Source organism: Phacochoerus africanus, chromosome 8 (assembly GCF_016906955.1).
Source record: "Phacochoerus africanus isolate WHEZ1 chromosome 8, ROS_Pafr_v1, whole genome shotgun sequence".
Classification (NCBI taxonomy): domain Eukaryota; kingdom Metazoa; phylum Chordata; class Mammalia; order Artiodactyla; family Suidae; genus Phacochoerus; species Phacochoerus africanus.
Window position 1 is genome coordinate 72896431 of NC_062551.1, and position 18195 is coordinate 72914625.

An 18195-nucleotide genomic window follows, 5' to 3' on the forward strand; every position below is an offset into this window, starting at 1 on the left:
TGCCCAGGGTAGAGGACTGGGCAATGAGGTCAGAAAGGTAACCAGCGTGCAGTTTATGTGGGGAAGACGGCTGTGGTCTGAGTGAGTGGGAGGCATTGGAAGGTTTTGAGGGGTGGAGTAACACAGCACGACTTGCCTTTCCAAAGGATCACTCTGGCTGGTGTGTTCATAGGCTGAATGGGGCCAAGAATGGAACTATAGACGAGGAGGCGAACGCAGTAACCCGGGTGAGACGTGATGGTCTTTGGACTGGAGCGTGACGATGGAATCCTGGATGCCTCTTGAGGGTAGCGCCACTGGGTTTGCTGAGGGCAGGATGGAAGGGAGGAGCGAGGGGTGCTGATAGGTGTTTCTGCCTGTGTCTAGGTGGATGGGTGAAGTTGCCATCAAATGAGGAGGTGAGGGAGCCAGTCTGTGGGCTACGTGGGTGCTGGGAATTCACTCTAGGGCACATGAAGTTTGAGATGACGTTAGACTCTCAAGGGGAGGGGAGTTGATGGCGCAGGTTTGAATTTCAGAGGAACGGACCCAGCTGGGAAGGTAAATTTGGGGGGTCCTTAGAGTACCCAGGATACTGAGACCCATGAGTATGATACCCCAGGAGAGTGAGTAGGATAAAGGGAAGCTGAAGAGTGGAGGCTGTGGATGCTCCAGTGCTGAGAGGTTGGAGAGATTTGGAAGAACCTGGCGGTGTCCTGGGCTGAGGGTGTGAATGGGACCTGCCATGACATTTGACGGGCCCCTCGTGGGCTACAGGCCCTCCTGGACTTGGGTAGGTCCTCTCTGCTTTGCACTTTTTTTTTCTGTCTTTTTGCCTTTTCTAGGGCCACTTCCTGTGGCATATGGAGGTTCCCAGGCTAGGGGTCGAATTGGAGCTGTAGCCGCTGGCCTACACCAGAGTCACAGCAACACGGGATCCGAGTCGCGTCTGCAACCTACACCATAGCTCACGGCAACACCGGATCCTTAACCCACTGAGCAAGGCCAGGGATCGGACCCGCAACCTGATGGTTCCTAGTCGGATTCGTTAACCACTGCGCCACGACGGGAACTCCTGCTTTGTACTTCTGAGTGGTTTTCCTCTTCTCCATCGAGGGACATTTTGGCCCAAGGTGCCCTTGGACACAGCCAGCCACAATCATCCCAGATTTTGCTGCCCCTCCTCCAGGTGATAAGCCCTTTCCATCAGAAAAGGCATCGGCAGCCAGCCAAGGAGACCCGGGGAAATGCAGGGCTGGGCCTCAGCTGCTCACAAGCGCTCAGGCCAGCCTCCAGCAACAAGCAGGAGTCCCCGTGTAACCAGATCTGTTGTTCACGGATCAGAAGAAGTCCTGAGGAAGAAGGGCCCCTATATCCCAGTCTCGTTCCCACTTGCAGACTCCCCAAATCCCCTTGTGTAAAGCATGCGTTGAGACTCAGGCACAAAAAAGGAGGCAGGCAAGATTTGGGGGCGAGGGTAGGTGGTAACAGGGCCCCCTCTGTCCTTGAGGAATGGGTTTCAGAGACAGAAATGACCCCTTCTAGACATCCTTTCCCTTTTCTCCCTGGGGGTAAAGCAACTTACACTTGCTATGCTTTCTCCCCTCCCGCCCATCCCCCATGAAGTAAAACAAAGGCCAGCGCAGTCAGGTGAAGCAGATCCCAAAGTAAGTTCCGTGCAGCCCATGGAACCCAAGTCTCAGTGAATAGAAACTCTGCCTGTAGGCCACCCTCCCCCCCGAGTGATCAGGTCCCTGGTTCTGGGGCCTGGTAGCCTCTCTGTTTGTCCTCCTTCATGCTCATCACAATTTGTAATTTTGTATGTAATTCCGTATTACGCAAGTAATGACCTTGCCCATCGAGAGCACAGGGCCCAGAGTTCTAGAGACCCGGTCTGTTTGCTCTACTGCTGTGTCCACAGTGCCTCGCGCGCGGGGTCGGGTGTGTAGCAGGTGCTTGATTGATCGGTACCCATAGTCCCAGGAATGCCTGCTCCTGTTTAGTGTGTGGACAGAAAGGCTTGCTCCCCTTCATAGGCTGGAGGACACCTTTGCCGTGGTGCCAGCACACGATGGCAAAGGTACCTATGCAGAGTTGGAAATGTGGCCCCCCCAGGGGAATACTGAATCAGATCCAGGACACATGGCTTCATATGGCAGATCTTAGAAAATGTCTGTTCAAGAAAGCTAAATTTAAGAAACAGTTGGGGACACTTAAAGGGCACCCGCAAGACTGAGCATAGCCCAAACCACCCCCCCTGCAGAATTCTCATTGTGCCTTCAGAGATCACAAATGCCCAGCGCGCCACCACTCCCTGCAATACCTGGGCATGAGCATCCCGTCGGCATAGATTTACTAGGTCAGTGGGGAGAATACATCTGGGGTAAATGACAGCCTTCGTCGTCTTGGGAGTTTACGCTGCCTGTCGGCACATGAAAGACTCAGAAATCCTGCAGAGACATGTCTGTTTGGCCTCATGAGCCCTCGCTCTGGAGGAGATGTCTTGAGCTTCCATCCCTGCTCTGCCTCTTGCCCACTGTGTCATTGGGCAAACCGCTGAACCTCTCTGTGCCTTTGTTCCTCGCGCATAAACTGTGGTAGTTCCCATCTCAGGAAGGGTCTTGTGGAGACTCCATTTGTTATTCCCTGTCAGTGGGCACCGTGCTCAGCGTGGAAATGCTAGCCACTGTGGCGATGAGGACGCCCTGCAGCGTCTGGACAGACCAGTTCCATTGAACCTCGGGTTGGGAAATGCACGTGACTCATTCCACATCTGTGGGCTGCGTCTAGCTGGGCCGTGTCTGTCCCTTGCTGCGAGGGAAACTGCAAGTGAGCGGTTCCCAAACCAAATGCAATGTGGGAGCCTGCTGTGGCCCAAGCAGCCCTGAGTGGAGACAGATGGCCTGGGACCAAGTCACTTAGCATCTGCAGGCCGCCTCTGTCTCCTGCTCTGTGAAAAAAGGGTGATGTGTCCCAGCCGTGGCCACCCCGACAGCCTGTTTGAGGTCAGCTGGGATTCAGGGCTTTGGGGACCGAGGGGCAGGGGTGGAGAGAAGGTGCAGAGTGCAGCCTCTGTATCCAGTCCCCAGCACCCTCCAGGAAGAGGCCTCCAGGCCCACAGCCCACGACACCCCTGCCCTTGGGGCAGCGTCATCACTCGCTGACTCAGTACCCTGTCCAGGCGCATAGCAAGCGTGTCTTTCCAGTGGCAGTGCCAGCCCTGCGTCTGGGACGCTCCGTGAGCCAGGCAGGCCCAGGCCTCGGGGGACAAGCTGGTCCAGATGCCTTGGGTGGGCCCCCTGAGCTTATAAGGCTTTCCATCAAGGAAGCCACCTCCTCCCGTTGGCATCCTTAGATGGGCACCAGGCATCAAGTTCTAGAAATCCCGTGATCAGGCAGATGCCTCCTGGGGCTTCTGAGACTCTCAGTCCCAGCAGCTCCAAACTGTGCAAGACTTTGTCCCTGGAGTTGACTTAATCTTTGTAACTTCTTTAGCCCAAAGCAACTTTAAAAGATGGCCCGTTCGTAATAATTCAATCTTAGTGTCCTTAGAGAATCTTACCATTGAAAGGCGCTTTCTTGTCTGGACCTCACGGGAGACCCCTCGGTTCCTTTCTGTCCCCAGGTGGGAATCTGTTTTCTGTGCATCCATCGGTTGTCACGGGTGCATCTGTTCCTGTTTCCTTTTTGGCTTCTCTTAGAAGTTTAAAAGTTCTTAGAACATTCTTAGCAGTTTCCTTTGGAAGAAAGCAGATCGTTTCAGCTCAGTTGAAGGGGAAGGGCAGCATCTGAGCCAGAACCGGGTACTTCTGGGGGGACAGGGCCGTGAGGGACAGAGCAGGGCACTGGCAGCGGGGCGGGTAGGTGACCCCCTCCTCACCCCCAGCCCTCACTGCATAGGCTGTGATGTCTCCTGCAGGTGTGACATCCTCAGAATGTGACCCACCACACCGAGTAGAGCCTGAGGCCTGCGGAGTTCGGGTCAAAGAATTGTTGTGAAAGTGGGGACCCTGGTGTGAGTGGGGTCTTGGCAGTGAGTGCGACCTTCCTGGAAGCCGCTGCTTCAGTGATGTGGCCTTAGAGCGACATGGCCAGGCACAGATGGGGTGGCCGGCCTCGGGAGCCTGGCTCCAGGTTTCCCATTTATTGTTCAGGGAATCTTCTCTGAGCACCTCCTGGAGCCAGGCCTGGTGGCAGGCAGGCAGGCAGGCAGGCAGGCAGGCAGGTGAGCAGTGAAAACGCACATGCCGTGTTCCCCAGGGTCCAGCCCCCAGGGGGAGACAGGTCACTGTGGCAACGACAGTGGGAAGTGCCCTCACCTGGGCCTGCGGGAAAGGGCACCTGCCTCCCATGGTTGCATTTTCCCAAGTCATCGGGCCCTCCCTCCCCACCGTCACTGTCCCCCACAAAGCAGGGTGACCGGGCATGTCCCCTCACTCCTTCCCAAGGCAAACCTGCTGGGTGACCTTCAGCAGGTGACCACCTTGCTGTGTTCATTGTCCTCGTCTGAGAGTGAAGGGCTGCTGGCTTAGCCTCCCTCTGGAGTCCCCTGCCCCTCGCCTGTCCTGCCAGGGCCGGAGGGACCACAGCCGGGATCTCCCTGCTGGCGGCTTCCTCAGCCAAGGTCATCTCAGGCTGGGCCAACCTTCCTGCAGACCAGGCTGTGTCATGAGCTGTCACATGCTGGGTGTTTAGAGTTCATGCCAAACAGGCTTGGGGAACTCCCAGGCTCTGCAAACCTAAGAGGCTGGTGTACAAGCCCCAGGAGGCAGGGATGTGATTGGTCTTTCAGATGTGGATGCGTGGAGGCAAAGGCGGAGCTAGCACCAGCCCTTGGGCTCCATCCAGGGCTTCGAGAGGGAGAGAAACTGCTGAGAGGCGGTCTCCAGCTCTGGGGTCAGATCCCTGTGAATCCTAGCTTCCCTCCTTCCTTTCCCTCTTTCCTTCTATTCACGCCTCTCTGTGGCCTATAAAGAGCTGCCGAACCTCTCTGTGCACCTGTCCCCTCAGCTCCAAAAAGGCCACAGTAACCCATCTCACGAGGTTAAGGGAACATGAAGTGGAAAAACCACCTAAGCTCCTGGGGCCCAAGATGCCAGCCCCTCACCCATTAGCTGAGGGACCACAGCGACTGTCCCACCAAGTGGTTGCAAATCTCTGCCCCTTCCCCCCCCCCCAAGGACCACTTTCATCTCCTTCCCTCAGCCCTCACATGGCCAAGACTTTCTCAGCAAAACTTCACCGGGCCCTGGGTCCTGCCCAGACTTGAGACCAGGCCACCACCTAGCACGCTGCCTGCACTTGACTCTGCTGAAGGTGTCCCCAGCCCCATGCTCCCCCAATTTCAGTGCCCAGATGCCTCTCCAGGGATCTTTTAAAAATGCAGATTCTGACTCAGGGGGTCGGGTGGGGCTGAGCACCTGTATCTCTAACAAGCCTCCAGGGACCACAGATGCTGGTCCATGGACCACACTTTGAGGAGGTGGATCCAGAACAGTGGCTCTCAAAGCTGGTTTTCAAAATTCCCAAGGTCTGGGCTCCAGACCAGCTAAATCAGAATCCGTATGCGCGTGGAGTAGGCACCAGGGCTGTTTTCATGTCTCCGGGTGACTGCAGTTAGCACCAGAGTTTGAGACCCCCTGCCAGGGCTCCTCTGAGCCAATGTGGTTCCAGCCCAGAGCTGCCTCCCAGCTTTGTGAGTGCCTTGTGTGGCTGTCCTGTGGGCAACGGGTCACCCCATCGGGCTCTTTGGAATATTGAAATGGGCTCTTCCATTCCCATCACTACAAGGGCTGTGCAGGATGCAGGGACCAGGCTTTGTGTCACATGGTCCAGGATTCAGACCTTGGCTGCACCTCGCTGGCGGCGAGAGCATGGACCTTGGGCCCCCTCTCCTCTCTGAGCCTCCATCTCCTTCTCCTCTGTGAGAGACAGATCGACTTGTCGCAGTCCCGACTCCAGGGCTGCTGGGAGGATCTGCAGGGGTCCCGTGAGTCCCCTGCAGTCGCTCTCGGTACCCAGTAGGCACTCAGTGAATGACACTGTTCCATTGTTTCCCCCTGCTTGACATCTTCATTTTGCAAGTGAGACGACTCTGGCTCAGAGAGGTGGAGGCATTTTCCAGAGGCCACACAGCATGTTATCGGTGGTTCAAGACCTGAAACGCTGGGCTCCTGCATCCCAGTGCTGTACCACTACTCCCACCCCTGACTCCCAGCCTGGGGGATGGGGAGGGGTCCCATTTGGGTGGGAGGGGCTTCCTTGGAGCCGAAGTTGGAGCCTGCTTTGGTTGCCCGCCATCCTGGGGGCCGGTGTCAGGAAGCAGGCGGTGGCTCCTGCAGCTCCCACCTATGGGGCTTCACTCATCTCCAGGGAATGTCAGCATCATCTCAGTTTGTCTCGCCTTGGCATCGCCTCGCAAGCCCTTTGCCTCCCCCTTGCCTCCTGCAGGAGGCAACTTCAAATGATTAGCTCTGAGAATTTCCAGGGAATTGTGTCAGACTCCCTGGCAGCCGTGTGGCCTGACCAGCTCTGGAGAGGGAGTTCCATGAGATGCCTCCTGACCTGACCTGTGCAGTGAGTGGGGAGGAGCCAGCAGGGGGGATGCAGGCAGGGGTCTCTGCTCAGAAGCCCCGGGCAGCCTGGCGGGGAGCCTGGAAGGGCATCTTGACCCTGGAGAGTGTGACATGGGGCCGGCAGCTCCTCCCCTTGACCTAGAAACTCCTCAATGGGGTCCCCGCACCCGGCCCCAGGTCCTCTCCTCTCTTGAGCTCACTTCTCTCAGCTCTTTGTCTCCACCATGTCCTGGATGCTGCTGTTACTAAGGTTACCAACAGCTTCTAGGCAGCTAAACGCCATGGTCGGTTCTTGTTCTTCCTTGGTGCCTCCGCGGCATTGGACACTCTGCCTTGAAACATGAGTCACCTTGGACACCTCGTTTACATCACCCCCTGCTCTGCACCCCGCCCTCAGGCCCTGGACCCCTCCTCTCCGTCTCCCTCCCCTTGGTGAGCCTGTCCAGTCCACCTGGATGCTGACTGATCCCGAGTTCATTGGTTTCACTTAAGCTGGCCTCCCGATTTCTCCCTTGGGAGTCTAATGAAGATTTCAGATGTAACCCTTTCAAAACAGATCTCCTGGCAAAGTCTCCTCCAGCTGTCTTCCTCTTTTCGGTTAAACAGAAACTCTGCCCCCCACCCCCAGAATCAGTCTAGGCTCTTTCCCATCCCCCTGCCCCAACCCCGACATCCAGGTCATCAGCAAATCCCATCAGTACCACTTCTAAAACGTATCCTGAATCCAGCCACTCCTCACTTCTGCCCCTCCTCCGTTGGCCCCAGGTCCAAGCCGCCATCACCTCTTGTTTGACTAACTGCCCCCCCCAATTCCATTCCTACCATCTGTGCCCAGCATGGTGGCCGTGTTAGGTCATGTCCCTCTGCTGCCCAGGAGGAGAGCCGGCTGCCATCTCACGCAGTCGGGCTTATGAGACCCTTCCCCTGGCCCCCTCTTGTCTCTCCGACAGTCCCGGTGCATTCGAAGATGCTCTCAGGGGGCGGGGGGCGGGCGGGCTCAGCCTCCCCAGGTGTCAGGGAGTTGGGGACAGTTCTCATGATCCCGCTCACATTCCCTCACCTGCGGGCACCACCTGCGGGCACCCATCCCCGGTCTGACTGTGAAAGTGGCCTCTGGTGGTAAGTGTTCTCAGACAGTCCTAGGGCCGCCAGGCATCTTTGCATGTTCATCAGTGACCTGTTCAATGATCAGCAACCGTTTCTCGTTTTCCTGTGGCATTCCTTGGCTTTTGCTGTTGCTGCTTCATCTCCCTGGCCCCGCATCTCCGGGAAGACCCCCCGAGGTGAGAGAGGTGAGGTGTGGACGCTGCTCCCCAGCTCCCCAGGGCCAGCGAGTTTGAGCTCCGGGAAGGCCAGCCGAGGTGCTGAGCTCCTTCCCTGTGACACTCTGGGCAGATGGGCCAGCCCCGTTAGATCCTCCCTGGGCCCGTGCGTCCCTCTCTCTGCTCGGGATCTGCTCTGGGACCTTCCCCATCTTCTCCCCCACCCCGGCCTGGCCTCCAGCCCCTTCCGTGTTTTCCTTCGTGTGAAGTTCAGGGTTTGAGAGACCTCCTTTCCCCAAACTGCGGAGGGCTGAGTGAGAACGTGGCTGCCTGGCAGCTCAGAGGCCCTGGCCTCGGCCTCACGCTGGCATCGAACATCCTCTGGAACCCACACCTTCCCCTCTGGTGTCCCCAAGTCACACGCAGGTAAAGACCCTGCCCGTGACTCAGTCACCAGATGTCCTTGGCAAAGCACCTGGCAGGTGGTGGACACGCCATCCATCCAGCAGATCATGAAAGGCCCCCTACTGTGTGCCAGGCACCCAGCCAGGTGCCAGCTGGGCTGTGGGTATAGGAGCTCGGGCCCCACCACGAGCCTGGGCTTCAGTTGCAGAGGGACGTGTCATGACCTGAGGGACCTCTAGGGAGGGGAACAGACGGGAGGGGAGCCAGCAGGGCCGTGAGGTGGGGGCCGTCTGCTCCGATGCCCCTGCCGTCATATCTCCAGTGACATCCCACTTGTGCTGAATTCTTCACAGAAGGCAGAGGGCCCTTGCCTCCTGGTCCCGGTGCTCTTCCCGGCCCTGCTCTGCATCCACAGGCTGCAGGGATCGTCCCCATTGCACAGATGAGGAAACCAAGGTTGGGAGGGAGGCCGGGAGGCAGGGAGCTGTACAGCCAGTGAGCGTGAGATGGGAACTCGCCGTCAGGTCTCTGCTGGCCGGGTGGGCAGTGCTGCATCTTCCAGGTCACGACTCCCCCCACCTCCACCCCCACAACCTCCACAGTCACAACCACGCTCATTGACGTCGGGTTTCATCGTTCCAGCAACCCTGTGAAATCAAATTGCTATTCCCATTTGTGGGCGGTGAAATGAGCTCAGAGTGGCCCATGCCTTAAGGCCACACAGCCGGGGAGTGGGAACCAGGAATCGTGAGGTCTTTGTGGGTCGAGCTAAATGTGCTGAGGACTAGAGACTGTCCGGCTTCTCTGAATCTCATGTCTCAGCCTCAGGCCGCCGCTAGACGCTCAGGAGTTTGCTGACAGACAAGAGGTTTGGTGACCAGGAAGGAGAGTGTCCTGCTGGACGTCACCACCCCGGCCCCCTTCCGCCTTGTGGCCTGGGCTGAGGGCCTGGGCTTTGCTCCCCCGGGAATGTCTCCATCTCTCTGGGCCTCAGTGTCCTCCTCCATGAAATGGGCATAAAAGCATTTGCTCCTCCTACCTCCTGGGCTGCTGGCCAGCTCCAGAGATGACAGCTGAGGGAGCACTTGGGAATCAGGGGGGCTGTTGTGCGTGTCAGCTGGTGGTGTCCTCCACGGGGCCAGGCGGTATGTGAGGCGTGGCGAGAGGCACCTGCCCTTGGGGCCTTGCCCTTGCCCTTTAGTGCTGTGCTCAGGTGGACACCCAGGGCTGTGGGCAAAGCCTGCGCCCTGGTGGAGACGCTGCGCAGGCGCAGGAGCCTGAGAGAGGAGCAGAAGGGGGCAGAGAGATGCCCCATGTCCAGAGGGGCTGGGAGGTCCCCGTGTTACCTTTGATTGATTTGCTTCTGGCATGTTTAATAGATGAGTGAGGAAGGTAACAGGGAGAGGAAGGAACTGGATGTTGAAGATGCCAGCCTGTGCATCCCCAAAGCCACTGCTGGTCTTCCGCTGGAGACATTGTTCCAGAGAGGGGACAGCACGGGGGGGGACCTGCCCTGGGCCAGGACTGTGCCTTATTCCCCAGCTGGACAAGGTTGTGCCGGATGTCCATGTCTCCAGGCAGCTTGGCAGCTGACTGTCCCCTGCCACTGTGGGGCTGGCTGGCTGAGGGGTGGTGCTCACCCTGGGGTACCCCTGCATGCCATCATGGGCATCGCGGGGGCCTTTGGGTGCCCGAGGGCATGGGCTTGCTGCTGAGTGTCAGGTCTCAGTTTTCTGCCTTGAATCTTGCTCAAGCCTCACGGCACAGTGTGGGAGCCCTGAGCCGTCCCTGAGAGCCTGGCACGGCCCTCAGAGGGGATCCCCTTTGTGGAGAGAGTTCTTGGCAGTGTCTCAGAACCCAGCTGGTGGACGCTTCTGCCAGCCCGTAGTCTCCAGGTGGAGGGGAGGGCGTGGGCAGAGTACAGTGGAGCTCACGCTGGTTGTTAAAGCTTAAGGTACCTGGGGAGGCGGTGCTGGCGCCAAGGCCCCCAGGGGCCGCCTGGGGCACCCACCGGGCTGGGCTCCTGGTGATGGTGTGTCGTTCCTCTCCCCACACAGCTACAGTCTCCGCCTGGCATCCCGGTGTCCTCCACCAGCGGCCTCGTACATCACCAGGCAGTGTAGGAATGTCAAGGCCACAGCTGCCGCCCAGTTCCAGGGATCCCTCTTCAAAGAGTAGGTGCTTCACCTGCTCCCTGACAGGTACGAGGAGGCTGGGGTGGCCTGAAGCGGGTGGTGGGCAGGATGGCCTGTGGAGACCCTCTGTGTGCCAGGCCGGGTGCTGGGCCTTCCTGCAGAGAGGGCACCTAGTGGCTGAGAGTGTGGACCCCAGACCACCCGGGTTCAGATGCTCTGTGGGAACCTCGGCAGGTTACTCTCTGTCTCTCTGAGCCTCAGTTTCTACATCTATAAAAATGGGGATGACAAAATACCTACTTCATAGGATTGCGGGAATGCAAGTGTCAAATACATGAGAGCACTTAGAGCAGCCTGGCACAGAGTAAGCACCGGATAAGTATCAGCTATCATTATTGTAATAAGAACAGTGATAATGATGGTACTTAGTACTTAATTGAGACCTTCAGTGGCTTTAAGCCCAGAAAAGGTGATGGAGCCCCTTATTCTCACAACATACTTGAAGGTAGAAGTAATAGTAATTCACAAAATATGAAACTTGGATTTATGTTGAACAAGAGGCCTCCTAGATTTTTCGGGTGGGAAAACCTGAATTCATTCCCGGAAGCTGGACTTTTCCGCTCTGGAGGGCTGGGCTTTGCCATTGACCTCAAGCGAGCCTGGGTTTCCTTGCTGGTGACGTGGCGGTCTTCTTTCATTGTGGCCCCGATGCCCGCCGTCTCAAGCCTAATTGGGGCAGCGGTTAAAAATATCGACCCGCGGAGTTGCTGTTGTTGCTCAGTGGGTTAAGAACCAGGCTGGTATCCATGAGGACATGGGTTCAATCCCTGGACTTGCTTAGTGGGTTAAGGATCCGGCGTTGCCATGAGCTACAGCGTAAGTCGCAGATGCGGCTTGGATCTGGTGGTGCTGTGGCTGTGGCATAGGCTGGCAGCTGCAGCTCCAGTTTGACCCCTAGCCTGGGAACTTCCCAATGCCACAGGTGCAGTCCTAAAAAGAAGAAAGAAAATACAGACCCAAGGGTCCCCCTCCAGTTTGCTAAATGAGCGCACTGGTGAGCAGGGCCTGGGACTGTGCCTTAGCAGGTGGCCTCGTAGTTGGGACCCTCTCAAGTTCGGGGATGCCTGCTTAACAAGGCTGGGGAGTGCAGTTGTTTAAGCCCAGATGAGCTGAATTCCGAAACTCTGGAGTCTTTTGTGCTGTGCCTACCTCCCCCCACCCCCACCCCCCGCCCCCACCTGGACAGCTCGCTCACTCCTCCCTTCCTCAGCAGGTAGAGTTTCTGGGCATGGCCTTATTTCTCTGGGGGTTCAGGTGGGGAGTAGAAGTAAAACCCACTTTCCCCAGAGAGTCTGTCGCGTGCAGGTGGAACTGGGCCCGCCTTTTGGGACCCAGCCCCAGCAAGAGGACTTAGCTGAGTGGGGAGTAGAGCAGAGCAAGGCGGAGTTGGAGCCTGCAGTGCTCAGAGCCGGATGGACAGACAGACAGATGGACGGACAGCCCAGGAGACCATCCCTCCCCTCCCATCTTACAGATGGAGAAACGGGGGCCCAGAGAACAGAGGCTTGGCTCGCGTCTTGTGGAGAATGGCGGGCAGTGCCAGGATGAACAGTTCTCGACTCTGGGTCCCATGCCTGTCCTGGGATCGTCCCTCTGGCAGGCGCTACATGGACTTTGTGCTGATGTGCCCGCAGGGTGTGGCTTCCAGCTCGGGACAGGTGTTTTTTTGCATCCTGAGGGAGGGCCGGGTGCCTCCGGATTGATGCCTGCACGAGAGTGGTGTTTCTGTGGCCACTGCAGTCTCAGCTGTGAGGACGCCTTGCAGACCCAGGCCCTCCCCCAGGGACCACACCTAGATGGATGCATTCTTCTCCCTCGGTTTCAAACGTGAGCCGCTTCCCGAGTCAGGTGCTCAGACGAACAGAGGCTCCGTTTCGTCGGCATCTGCAGCTAACAGCTTGTCACTCACCAACAGTGAATGTTCAGAACGCAACGGTTTCATATCAAAGTGCCTGAAACTTGCCACTTAAACTCTTATTTAACTTTTTTCTGATGTTTAAATTCACAGGTATGATGTATATGCACATTATTTTGTAAAAACGACTGCTCTTAAAAACATCTGACTTAGACCACTTGTAGTCTGCTGGGGCTGCCATAATATCACACCAGAGACTTGGGGGCTCACGCAACAGATCAGCTGTGGAACAACCTCTCACAGTTCTGCAGGCTGGAGAGCCAAGATCAAGATGCCAGCATCATTGGGTTCTGGTGAGAACTTACCTGGCTGGCAGATGCTACCTTCCCGCCGTGTCCTCCCACGGCAGAGGGAGAAAACCTGGTGTCTTTTAAGGACGCTAATCCCATGATGAAGGGGGCCCAGCCTCATGACCTCATCTAAACCCAGTCACCTCCCTGGGGCCCTGTCTCCAAATATGGTCACATTGTGGAGGGGACACCATTCAGTCCACAGCGCTGGGTCTCGCGGTTCCAGGATGAGGTTTGAAAGACCATGGCAGAGGTTTTTAGCACCCCCATTTCTTGGAGAGGAAACTGAGACACAGAGGGCCAAGTGGCAGCCCTGACTCCCAGATGGACAGTGGACGTTAGGTGGTCAGTGCCTGCTGTCCATGTGCTGGGCTTTGTTCTGAGGAGAGGGCGACATCCTCAAAGCGCTCAGGACGGCTCCTTGTCCTGCTGCCCTTGCTGGGGTAGCAGCTGCATGACCAGCTTACTGGACGGGCTGACCCGAGTGAGGGGCCAGCAGGGAGGAGCTTGGCTTTTCTCCAGCATCTGCCTCCCACTGTCCTCACTTGCGCCCCCTTTTTCTATGTCTTCATCGTGTCGCAGACAAAGCCCGGAGGGCTCTGTCCGCTTTTAGATTTAAAATACTTGCCACGTGGCCTAGTCCTGCGTGAAACTTCCGCGGCATGCCCTGTTTTGCCTGTCTCTTTCTACACCCAGGGGCCAGCCAGACTTGTGACCGAGGTGCTGGAGGGCGGCCCAGGGGAGGGACTGACGCCTCTCTCTTGTCTGGCCGCCCCCGGGATCCTCCTCTTGGCTGTCACTGCTCCTTTGGCTAAAACTGGCTGTCGTGGGGCAGGCTTCTTGATGCTAGACGTGCCACGGGGTCCAGAGAGCGACGTGGGTGAAGGGGTCTCTCTGCTAAGCCCAGCCTCTGCCGTCCTTCCCTCAGCTCCAGTCCCAGTGGTCCCACCACATCTCTGCTGCTGGGGTCCCCACCCTGGAGGGCTGCCTCTCAGGTGGGGGGCTGGCAAGATGGCTTCTTCTGTGGACCCCGCTCCGTGACCCACAGCACACGCCCGTATCCCAGCCACACCAGAGCAGGGGACCGCAGGCCGCTCCAGCCTGGCCCCTGCCCCTGCATGCCTGTCCTCCTCCTGCTCAGGTCGGTGGGGCATATGCAGGCCTCCCCTGGGAAGGAGGCACCCTCTCTTGAAGGCAGCCTGCTCCACTGCAAACAGCTCTCCGTCCAGCCCCGTCAAGGGGTTGGGATTGACACGACACAGTGGTTAAGAGCACGCTTTCTGGAATTGAATCCCAGCTCCAGGAATCCTGGCAGCTCCTTTACTTTCCGTGTTTCAATTTGCTTCTCTGTTAAGTGGGTCACTAACAGTAATACTGTTCTACATCGTGTTTTATAAGGGACTTGAGCATCTGTGGATTTTGATATCTGGGGGGTCCTAGAGCCAGTGCCCTGCAGAAACCAAGGGATGACTGTCCCTCTGCCATGGGTCTGTCGTAAGGATTGCATAGGGTAGTGCGGGAAAAGCACGTAGGAAAGTGCCTGGTACGTAGTAAGTCTTCCATAAATCAGCTCTGCTATTACTATTATTCTCGTTGAGTTAAATTATAGTAGTAGTAGTAAGTTATTATTAGTAGTAAGAGTAATGACGACCTGGTCCACCAGGTAAGAGAACTGAGTCCCTGAACTTGGCCCAGCCCAATTCCAGGCTCACACTCACCCCAGTGCAGCAGATGTTCTTTTTTTTTTTTTGTCTGTCTTTTTGCCTTTTCTAGGGCCACCCCCGCAGCATATGGCGTTTCCCAGGCTAGGGGTTGAATCGGAGCCATAGCCACCAGCCTACGCCAGAGCCACAGCAACACAGGATCCAAGACCACGTCTGCAATCTACACCACAGCTCACGGCAACGCCGGATCCTTAACCCACTGAGCAAGGCCAGAGATCAAACCCACAACCCCATGGTTCCTAGTCGGATTTGTTAACCACTGCGCCACGACGGGAACTCCAGCAGCAGATGTTCTTCAACAGTCAGTCTTGTGCCTGGCCCTGAGCCGAAGTGTCCACAGAGGAAGCATGCTGGCTGAGCCACTCCCTCGAGCGGACAGCACACACAGGCTCTGGGCGGGGCTTGACCTGGGGTCACGTCCCACCTCTACCACAGGTCATCACCTGACCTTGTAAAAATTCCTTCTCTCTGAGCCTCTGTTTCTTGCATTCGAGGATCCGTGTCACTAGCCACCAGGGTCGTTTTGAGTGTTAGCATGACATGAAGGGATGGTGTAACTAGTCTGAGAGGCTGTGTGGCCATTGTTACAGCAGCTGCACTTCTGCATTCCCCTGGGGGATTACATCGCTAGGAATAAACTCCGCAGAAACATACACACGTGCGCACCAGGAAACACGCACAAGAACGTTCGTATGTTATGTATGCACATCCTACTGCCCAGCATTTGCACTTGGTGTCATATGTGTCTTCTAGACATACATAAGAACATTCCGGCAGCATGTTTCACGAAGGCCCCAAACTAGAAACTACCCAATTGTGCATTGGCAGTGGGCTGGGCAGATGAAAGAGGCCTCACCCTGCACTAGGATCCTATAGCAAAGAGACTCACAGACATAGCAGGCAGGAGAAGACAGACACAAAAGGATATGTACTGACTGATGGCATTTACTTAGGTTAAAAAACAGGGAACGTCAATCTGTGGTGATAAAGGTCCAGTTATCCTAGAAGGGGGCCTGGGCGGGGGCTGGGGGGCTGGGGCACAATCTCTTTCCCCCGCCGGTGCTGGTACACAGGTGTGTTCACTAGCAGTTCATCAAGCTATGCTCTTTCTGTCTGCGTGGTGTAGTTCCAGAAGGAGTTTAATTACAATGTTTTAGGGTTTGTTTGTTTTTTTTAGGGCCACACCCTCAGCATGTGGAAGTTCCCAGGCTAGGGGTCTAATCGGAGCTGCAGCTGCCGGCCTGCACCGCAGCCACAGCAGCGCTGGATGGAGCAGCAACGGTGACCCCCACCACAGCTCACGACAAGGCGGGATCCTTAACCCACCGAGCGAGGCCAGGGACCGAACCCATATCCTCATGGATACTAGTCAGATCTGTAACCCCCTGAGCCACAGGGACCTCCTAATTAGAAAGATGAAGTGGAGTAGGGATGGTGCTTGAAGAGCCCGCGGTGGGCACTGGGTATGTAGCCGTGGTGGTTGTTATTTTTCTTTTCCTTTTTCTCCTCAGCACCTGAAGTGACCTGGAATCAGTGAAGCCAAAGGGACTGGCCTTCTGCCCTGCAGGGAGTACCGACCGACCTATTCCGGATCCATGAGCCTGCGAGAGAGGGAGGGAGTGTGTGTGCGCGTGTGCGCGTGCGTGTGTGGTCTTCAGACGAGGGTCCCAAACCCCAGGGAGGCAGGAAGGCAGCTGACTCCACACGGCGGCGGCGGGTGACACTGGGTCCAGCCCCCTGGGACCGCGATCTGCCGCTCAGCCTTCCTGCCGGGATGGGGCCCTTCCTACTATGCAATTTTTCAAGAGCTCCTTGATCCTGCTTTTCGCTTCTCCCGTTGTCTCTTGCCACGTCAGGGACCTGGGTCTGGCCCAGGGGTCAGCTCCAGCCAGGTCGGAGGAAGGAAGGGCTTGGGGGGGGGGGGGGGGGGCGGGGGGGAGACCCAGGTCCCCTTCCAGCCGGCCCGGCCCCGCCCTCCCTCGCTCCCCGACGTCTCTGGGAATCCACTGCGTGCAGACACGTCGGAGCCTCGCTGATCGGCCCCCGCGGCCGGCGCTTGGAAGCCTTCCTCCTTTGCCTGAGCCATCTGAGCCGCTGGCTCTTGAGTCGTGTCCAGATTTGCCCTTCAGTCCGTCCGCCTGAGCCCCGGGCGAAGGTGTCCTCGCCCCGTTTCTTAGATGGGGCCCCTCCCTCGGGAGAGGCGGGGTCGGGATGCCCGGCGGGGGGCCCCCGGGGAGACCTCCCTTGCGGGGCAGGTTGCGGAGGGTAGGGGGGGGGGCTTCCTTGCCTCACTTGGTGGGACCATCCGCACCTTTCGTGTCTGAGCTTCTCAAACTGGCTGAAAAGGGAAACCAACCAACCAGACAGAAATTGGGAAAAGAAAACTAAGTTGGAGGATGCAAAAGCCTGGGGCGGGGGGGAATAAAAGATTTCCGGAGGCCGTCCATCGCCTGCCAGGGAGCAGCGGAGTTGGCCGCGACTCTGGCGGAATAGTCCATGTTTCGGAGAAACGGGTGAGCTAAGCTAGGAGTTGGGACCCAGTTCAGTGAGGGTCTTGGGTTTTGTGCCTTTGGGGCAGACCCCAGACAGGGATGTCTGAGTCCACTTTGGCGCTGTTTTCTCAGCCCCCTTTGCAGTGGGGAGACGTCACACCCAAAGTGGAGGGAGGGAAGTGGTACCAGAGGTCGTGCAAAAAAAAAAAAAAAAAAAAAACCCAGAAAAAAAAAAAAGGGACTTTTCTTCAGGGCTACTACGGTTGATCTTGCAACTCTGTAAATATGTACGTAGACACTTTTCAAAGCACGTATTTATGTCCCTGACTGTACATGCCCCATTTTTAAAGTTTTATAACTTGTGTTATTTAATGAGTCAGTCGACCGGCTGCAGCGTGGGGTCTGAGAAGCGTCCAGGAGGAAGGTCTCACGATGTCCTCACACGGGCAGGAAAAGTGCCCAAGTCACACTTTGCCTGCGTCCCACCCAGCGGAGAAGCGTTGTTTGTTTTCAATTCTCACCAACTGGAATCCTTTGGCCCGCTGCTAAAACCAACCCTCACAAGCATGAAAATCCGTGGCTGTTCCTTCCCCTAATGATACAATTTTGTCCCCTCGGTCCCCTCTTCGTGATCTGTATCCCAGCCTCTCAGTTCTTGAGGGGTTTTTTTCCCTTTCAAGCAGGGAGGAAGGCCCACGAACCCAAAGCTTGGGAAGTCACCTTCAGCCAGTGGCAAGTTTTGGAAAGTGTTGTGGGAGCCTGGGGGGGGCATTTTTTTTTTTTTTTTTTTTGCATGTGCAAACGTGCTGGTCAGCCTCCAACTCTCAGACTGTTGGCAAAACGGTCACGAATGTTCCAACTATGGGGGGGGGGGGGGTGGTTTCTGCCAAGAGCGGTGTTCCCTGGTCAGTGATGGTCTTCGAGCGTGGCTTTGGATGGCCGAAGAGGGCATGTGAAGATAATTAACCATGAACGTTAATTTCTCTGCCACGTGAAGAATATTAACAATAAAAGTGTGACGCACGATTGTGAGGAAGAGGCGTGGGAGTGAACCTTTTGGTCCCCGTGTTTGGCCTCTTCTGTTTCGGTGACTTATGTGCCTTCAGGGTAAGAGTGGGCTGGGGGATCCCCAGAGGCTCCCCTCCAGTGATGAGAGAGAAACCTCAGGTTTCTGGGAAGCTCCGGGTGGGAACAGCCCCCCCTGGGGAGCAAGCCGACTCACTCTCCCACCTGCCAGCCAGGGAGTTAAACCATTTTGCTGAGATGAGGAAGGCGGCCTGTGAGCCTTTAAACAGCTTCACTGGGAGCAAATTCACATGCTATATACAATGTACCCTTTTAAGTTTCCAAAGCATTGG

At 56.8% G+C, this 18195-nt stretch overlaps 1 protein-coding gene across 7 annotated transcripts in view; it reads left to right on the top strand.

Annotated features, from left to right (window-relative positions):
• Nucleotides 1-17873, top strand: part of PRDM2 (PR/SET domain 2) — a 120832-nt gene extending 102959 nt beyond the window's left edge. For 6 of the 7 annotated variants that reach the window (XM_047791931.1, XM_047791926.1, XM_047791932.1 and 3 more), the window contains 2 exons: nt 10279-10422; nt 15857-17873. In XM_047791931.1, the coding sequence (XP_047647887.1) occupies nt 10279-10399 (121 nt within the window). In that variant the 3' untranslated portion in view covers nt 10400-10422; nt 15857-17873. The remainder of the gene's footprint in view (nt 1-10278; nt 10423-15856) is intronic. The other variant, XM_047791928.1, reaches the window with a different exon arrangement.
• Nucleotides 17874-18195: the final 322 nt, after the last annotated feature.